Source organism: Nicotiana attenuata, chromosome 1 (genome assembly GCF_001879085.1).
Source record: "Nicotiana attenuata strain UT chromosome 1, NIATTr2, whole genome shotgun sequence".
Lineage (NCBI taxonomy): Eukaryota > Viridiplantae > Streptophyta > Magnoliopsida > Solanales > Solanaceae > Nicotiana > Nicotiana attenuata.
Window position 1 is genome coordinate 6,871,997 of NC_031989.1, and position 7,862 is coordinate 6,879,858.

The following is a 7,862-nucleotide window of genomic DNA, read 5'->3' on the forward strand; positions in this document are numbered from 1 at the left end:
ACCATGAAAATCCTAGATTTTAGGTTGAAATCTTATGAAATGTAATGGAAAATTGAAAGAAAGTAGGTTAGAATCACTTACCAATGAATTGGGGAAGAAAAGTTCTTGGAAAAATTGCCTCTAAGGTTTCTAGGGTTGAAAATTTGAAAGAATGAGGAAAATCCCATCCAACTTAGCTTTTACCCAACTGCAGATATCGCAATTGCAATATCTTGTTCGCAATTGCGAGAAAGAGGCCGCAATTGCGAACTCCTCTCAGAATCCTAGTAATCGCAATTGCGATAAATTGATCGCAAATGCGAACCCTGATGCCCTCGCAAATGCGGACTTGTTCTTCGCAAATACGAAGATCATCAATAATATGCTGAGTCGCAAATGCGACTCTGCCTTCGCAAAAGCGGAACTGGCAAGTTTGCAAATGCGAACTTTACCTCGCAAATACGAGGACCCCCAGGCATGCCCAGGCTCGCAAATGCGAGATCTACAACAGATACCAGAAACACAATGCATCAGCTATGAATTCTAAGTTCAAATTCACTCTGTAGCCTATCCGAAACTCACTCGAGGCCTCGTGGCTCCAAACCAAATATGTACACAAGTCCAAAAATATCACATGAACTCGCTCGCGCAATCAAATCGCAAAAATAACACCTAGAACCACGAATTAGACACCAAATCAAATGAAATTTTCAATGAAACTTAAGAATTTCAATTATAAAAACCGGACGTCCGAATCACGTCAAACTAACTCCGTTTTTACCAAATTTTGCAGACAAGTCATGAATATAGTATTGAACATATACTAAGCTCCGAAATCAAAATCTGGACCCGGTAACAATAAAGTCAAACTTTGTTCAAATTATTAAATTCTTTAAACCTTTAGACTTCAAATTTTTGACAAAATGCGATAACTCGAGTTAGGGACCTCCGAATTCGATTCCGGGCATACGCCCATGTCCCAAATTATTATACGGACCCATCGGAACTATCAAAATACAGATCCGGATCTGTTTGCTTAAAATTTTGACCGAAGTCGACTCATATGGACTTTAAGGCACAAATTCACATTTTAATCAGTTTTTTTTCACATAAAAGCCTTCCGAAAAAATACCCGGACTGCGCATGCAAATCAAGGAAGGCTTGAAGAAGCTATTGGAGGCTTCGAAATACCGAATTAAGGTTAAAACTCTAGATGATCTATCGGGTCATCACACATATACTCGTAGTACATATTTAAAATTGAACCCAAATAGCTACACACTCAACCATTTAAACTAGAAATAGTTGATGGATGTATAATATATGCATAACTTATGTATTATATATGTATAATAATAGGGATAATATATAATTACCCTTATACTTTCTGAGAGTCCTATGACCCCTATTACCCTATATTTGTTAGAAATATGATAAGTACTTTCCTTGCCATCCTCAATTTCAAAAGAAGAAGTGCAAATCATGCGCCAATCTTTGCGTGCCATGTGTCAAATTTATTTTGTTTTAATTTTTGACGGCTTTCATGCGCATTCATTTCTAACAAATGCACGAGTGTAATTATGTATTAAATTAACATAACTGAAAGCATCATAATACACAAACAGTTAAGCGTTATCTTAATTTTAAGGACTTGAAAAAAAAACTCTTAGTCAAGGAAAAATTATGTAAATAACATTAGTGTCATAAGTATTTAGAATAATATTTTGTTATTTATGGGAAATATATTCTACGAAGCCGAAAAGTCTGCTACCCTACAATCAAGTTATAACATTGACACTTGCCTGCATGGTCAATGCTCTTTTCTCTGCCAATTTGTCAACCGGGAAATCGTTAATTAGTGCAAACGCCGTGAGGATGGAACCCAGAACCTACTCCTACTCGTCCGCCAGTTTCTACGTGATCGTTGAGCCTTCCGTCATTGATGACGGCCAACTTGTAAGTTCTCACTCAATTGTACTACTCCGCCCCTTTAATTTGCCACTCAAACCCTCAACTAAGTCAGTCAAATAAACAAAAGGATTTAAGTTATATACATAGTGTAAGTTAATTTGTTGTAGTAGCAGGTTGGTTGAGCGTCTTATTTTACTAGTTACTAGTTTCATTTATCATGGACAATTACAAGTTAGTTATCTTTTAGGTGACCTAATCGTTGTAAAAATTTAAGATTTTATTGCATAGAAGTTAAACTCATAAACTAATATATGAACAAAAGGACGTTTTTTGAGAACCCATGAACAATCCCGATCGATACGATTAGCTTAGAATCTTGATGTCTTGTTTAGGTTGTGTGCAGGGGCGGAGCTAGCCCTTTAGATACGGGTTCGCCTGAACCTAATAACTTTTGTGCAAATCCTTTATTTGTCTTAAAAAATCGTTAAGTTATGTACAAAGAATTAATTTAGAGCCCAATCACTTAAAAAAATTAGAATACTTCAAATCGTGGCTCCGCCTCTAGTTGTGTGTCTTGATCAGTAGAATATTTAGATGGTTTGAAACTACTATACTCCACATGTAAGCCAATGATTCTCAGAGGTGGATCCAAAATTTGAAAATCAGAAGTTAGTGGGTGCACAATCAGTGGGAACAAAGCATAAATATATACTTCAACTATGTATGAGGTCGACCAAAAATCATAGGTGCATATGCATTGGCTGCACATTCATTGCAATGATTCTAATTAGAAATAGCGAAATATTTTCAATTTGTGTACATAAGTGAAACAATGATCCTACATAAGAAAATTCATGGGCTGACAGATGATTATACTATCATTTGTCATGTTGATGCATAAGACATTGTACTGTACACTTTGAATTCAATATGGCGATGTGTACATCGGAGTACTAGGAGGACTAAGGTGGTGTTTGTCTCTGATAATGTTCTATAAAAGACCTTTAAACATTAAATCTTCAGCTTTTGCAGTGAATATATCATGGTTCTTGAATTGATGTCCTGCACCTAAATGAGAATTGATGATGTTCAATTGGTCATCCCTTTTTGCCTTATTCAATAGTGTAAATGAAGGCAAAAGTTCGGGAACGAGTGGAAACATGTCTGAACTCCTATATTTTGCTGGCAGAAAAGTTCCTTGATTTATATTTTTCCAATTTTTTCTTTTCTTATTTGCTTACTTGGTCGTAGAGATTAGTATTAGGTTGTGACAACTTAGAGTATGGTGATTGATGGAAATTTTGTAATTTTGTGCCGGAAAAAGCAAGCTGATTAGGCTATGCAGAGAATAACCCGAACATAATTTTTCTAGTTCTTTATGACCCCTAAGCAAACCTTTATCATGAAACCGTGGTTGAAGAAATTCTCTTTTATGATAGTTTGAGTCACTCATGTTATCACGTAGAAGGGTCAGACAACATGTATGAGCATGAGCACTGACCACTCTGTATCATTGCTGTCATCTTTTCTCTAAGATTGCCTCTGTAATGATCGTCTAGCATAGGTCACTGGAGGTTTTGAAATTTCCTCTTACATTTTAATTTAACAACTGCACAAAGATCTTTGTTTATTTTCGCAATGATGAAGACTTAAAAAATGATGAAGATTTTATGCACAAAACGTCATTCTATTGACAGAATTTGATGCTGCACAAGTAACATTGTCAGTACTTCTTCAAGGAGTTGTTCAACCTTTCCTTAAGTTATATTGAATTGCGTACTTCTACCTTTTTCAACAAAGAAAAGAATGGATAATCTATAGTTCATAAAAAAAACAGAAACTAGAGATACTCGTGGCATCATTTCATATATTGATACTTCAGTATATATAGCAAATCTGCTATTCTTTGGCTTTTCATTACACTATTGCACTCAAACTTTTATATGCCCGGGATTGTCAGTCATTGCTCTTGTAGTCTCTCATCTCCTGCTTTCAGGTAAGAACGTTTTTTCTGCTTGCTGGTGGATAATCACTCCATTTGAAACTGAGAAAAATCTGATGTATGAGTTTTCTATTCTATATTTCTAATTAAGATTACAATTGCCACCCCACCATTTTGTGCCATAAGTTGTTAGTACTTCATTCTTTTCTGACTTTATACAAATCTATGTTTGTTATTATTTCTGGGTGCAGCGCATGCCAGATCCCTTTGTCCAGGAACATGGAGATGAACTCCTTGACACTGTCAAGCTTATTGTTCCGACTGATGATTTTTGGTGTGTGAGTGTGAAGAAGTCTGGTAAAATGATTTGGCTTCATGATAGTTGGCGAGAATTTATGGAACATCATTCTATCGGGCGTTGGTACTTTTTACTCTTCAAATATGGGAAGAACTCACATTTCAATGTTCACATATTTGACCTCAACGCTACTGAGATTGATTATCAATGTAAGGATCATGGTAATGCTAAATTAGGTGCCATTAGTCAGAGCCTGTCTTACGGGAAGGAAATAATCTGCTGCGTTGGTGATGATAAAGAGGACGAAAGCTCTGTTGAAATTGTGGATCCCTTGGAAACTGAGCAAGGACCAGAGAGTTCAGCTAAGTCATCTAGAGCCAAAAGATGTAAAATTTTACCTAGGAGTAAATTTCGGCATTTCTATGATACAAGAAGCAGAACAAACAAATTGCATGACGAGGGACGGGTATTAAATAAGAAGAATTTAAACATATCGGGCGGTAGCAATTTAACTAAGCCACTTGTGGGGAAATTAGTTCAGCAAAATATGGATACTCCTATATATTCTGCAGTGGTAACTGGAGGTGTGACTAATCAAGATGATGCACAAGTGGGAAGTAAAAACGATATACTTCAGCTCAATGAAAGTAAGCATAAGATACACTTGGACCAGTATATTCAAATAGAACCAACTGCAGATACAAGGAAATCATTCACTGGCCAACAATGGGAGAAATCTGTAAGGCGTGGAAGGCCTCACAAACGAGGACGAGCAAAAGCAACAGAAACGAACAGGGCCATTAATGCCGCCAAAATGTTCAAGCCGGAAAATCCTTACTTCATGCAGATTCTTTTAGAATATAACGTAGTACGGAACCGTATTCTGGTGAGCATTTGTAGCTATACATTAAACTAAAGGTGTCATTTTATTCACTGTGAACTGCGTTGTATCTCAATATGTTCAAACTCATGTATATTAATCTCATCACATTCTTCTTGACACATACTTAGCAAGTTGTCATAATCTGCAGAACATACCAGCTGATTTTGTCCGAGAGTATATGCCAAAGACTTCAGAACTAATTGAACTTCAAGATTCTGCTGGAAATAAGTGGAAAGCTCGTTGCATTAGGAGGAAAATGCATCTGTTTTTAAGCGAAGGATGGTTTAAATTTGTCAGGGATAATGGTTTATTGGTAGGAGATGCTTGTGTCTTTGAGTTGATCAAGGACCTTCAGACTGATGAACTTATGCTGAAGGTGCACATATTTCGCTCTAGGGTGGAAGAAAATTCAACAAACTTACACACTTGTAGCGTATCTGAACCAACACTTTCTATTGGAAGAAACTGTATTCAGTTCAACGAAAGTAAGCATACGGAGACTTCAGATGCATTCGGACCTGTATCTTCAAATAGAAGCAATTGCAAGAACGGTTAGTTTGTTTTTCCAACAGAAAATTGTAAGCTCGAAAACTTATCCGTATCACATTGAGAATTAATTTGATGAATCGCAGATACAAAGACATCATTCACCAGCCAGCAACAGGAGAAATCTATAGGGCGGGGAAGGCCTTATAATCCTCGCAAAAGAGGGCGACCAAGGGCTGCAGAAGCAAACATGGCCATTAATGCTGCCAAAATGTTAATGCCAGCAAATCCTTACTTCGTGACGACTCTTGGAGTATATAATGTAGTACGGAACTATATTCTGGTGAGCCTTTCTACGGTTCTACCTATACATTAAACTAAAGGTCTCACTTTTTTCGCCGTAAACTGCTTTTATATCTCAATATGTTCTTACTTTGCAATTTGTCCTATTCTGCAGTATATACCACCTGAATTTGTTCAAGATTATATGCCAAAGACTTCAGTACCAGTTGAACTTCAAGATCCTGATGGCAATAAGTGGAATACACATTGCGTTAGGAGGAAAACTATGATGTTTCTAAGCAAAGGATGGGTGAAATTTGTTAGAGATAATGATTTACTGGTAGGAGATACTTGTGTCTTTGAGTTGATCAACGACATTCGGGCTGATGAACTTATGTTGAAGGTGCATATATTTCGTGCTACACGGAAGAAAACTCAACAAATTGACACACTTGTAGCTATCTGAACAAATACTCTCTATCTGTCATTTCTGTATAATGGTCTTCTTCCTCTTTTTTCCAATTGGAGCCTTGGAAATCTAGCTGTTAACATGTCCATAGTCGAAATGCAGAGGTTATTTTCTTGATGTTCTTTCTGCCCCCTTTTTTTGTGCATCTTTTTTCTCTCATTTTTTCCATTATTCAACAACCAAGGTTCTCTCTACTTCTTCACTACTAGTATAGTCTTCACGGAGTTAAAGTTGTATTGAATGAATTGTTTTGTTTAAATCAATCAAGAATGGCTCAAGTCTGATGTATTCACTTATTTCACACAATTCTTCTGGTCAAGCACTTATCTAATTCAGGACGACTAATCCCTGCGATTTGCGGATGCTTAGCTTTGAGCTTTTAATTTTTAAATTTATCAGCTCCGTAGGGCATTTAATAACTAGACTTTATAAAATTCTGAACAAAATTTACAAAAGTAATTTAGTCAAAGATGAGTGAGATTTAAATGTGCTCTTTTTTTTTCTTCTTTTAATGGGAGAGTCTTTTTGAGGATAATGGCCAAAAAAGAAATATTGCTATGAATGTAATCTACCTACCATGATATTTCAGAAAACGTTTTCCTATAAACTGATAAAAAGCTAAACAGAGTTTTCACTAATTGCAAAAGATGATAGTTACTTGTTACGCGTTTTGAATTACTAACGTGAAAAGGATTGGCATTGTCGCATTGACTGAATTATTGCAATATAATGAAAAAAAATAATGGAGTTCCATTTTTTGCAATGCTGCTTGAAAAAAACTAGCTGAATTTTTCAATCCAAAATGGGAAAATCCCTGCTCATACACAATAATTCCTCACATTTCTACATTTATTACTTGAGAAAGAAACAAATGCTCTATGACAAATCTAAAAATTTATGTAATCACTATTCAGATTACAAAAATCTTTACTTGTCCACACGGTTTCAGTTTTCTAGCCTAGTTACAAGGTTAAGGTAAACTTTAAAAAAAAAAAAAAGCAATTTTGTTATATAGAGAAAAGAAAGAGGAGGGTGAGATGGATGATGCTAAGAAAATGGAAAAAGGCTTCTTCAAATTCTTCTACCCAGAGAACAGCTCCCAGAAGCTGGTAACTGTTCTTTCCCTCTCATCGTTTTTTCCCCCTTTTATTTTCAAGTATTTGATAAAGGGTTTTTGCCACTCTTTTTTAGAAATCTTTTTGGTTTCTAATGCCCTTTTTTTTATTGGAGATGTGGGCCATGAATAGGGGAAGGGGAAGTAAAAAGACGTATTTAACGTTATGATTTCGGTTTGTGAATCTATCGCCAATTTAATTTATTGGGTTCGAGATCTGTTTATTTATTGTACTTATTTAGTGAGTTTTGTTATGAATATATATGATTTGAGCTTAAACTATTAAATTCAGATGAACCCATACCTTACACGATTGATCCGCCTTTATGAGTAAGATGTAAATCAGCATTAGATACGGATAAGGTTATAAAGATGTAACTTTGCTATCACATATTATATTTTTCTTAAGAGTTAAAACCCTAAAATCCTCCTAAACTATTATTTTTTGGTCAGTTTTTTACTTAAACTATTCGGGGTCTCCAACCACCCTCCCCCCCT

General features: G+C 35.8%; 2 protein-coding genes across 2 annotated transcripts in view; both read left to right on the top strand.

Moving 5' to 3' along the window:
• Nucleotides 1,835-6,475, top strand: LOC109239924 (B3 domain-containing protein Os11g0197600-like). Its single transcript, XM_019406531.1, has 5 exons — nucleotides 1,835-1,935; nucleotides 4,084-5,016; nucleotides 5,162-5,564; nucleotides 5,646-5,842; nucleotides 5,957-6,475. The coding sequence occupies exons 1-5, from the start codon at nucleotides 1,855-1,857 to the stop codon at nucleotides 6,245-6,247; spliced, it is 1,905 nt and encodes a 634-aa protein (XP_019262076.1). The 5' UTR covers nucleotides 1,835-1,854; the 3' UTR covers nucleotides 6,248-6,475.
• LOC109231041 (B3 domain-containing protein At4g34400-like) overlaps nucleotides 7,075-7,862 on the top strand; it is a 4,845-nt gene continuing 4,057 nt past the window's right edge. Inside the window, exon 1 of the mRNA XM_019396610.1 lies at nucleotides 7,075-7,359. Within this exon, the coding sequence (XP_019252155.1) occupies nucleotides 7,288-7,359 (72 nt within the window). The 5' untranslated portion in view covers nucleotides 7,075-7,287. The remainder of the gene's footprint in view (nucleotides 7,360-7,862) is intronic.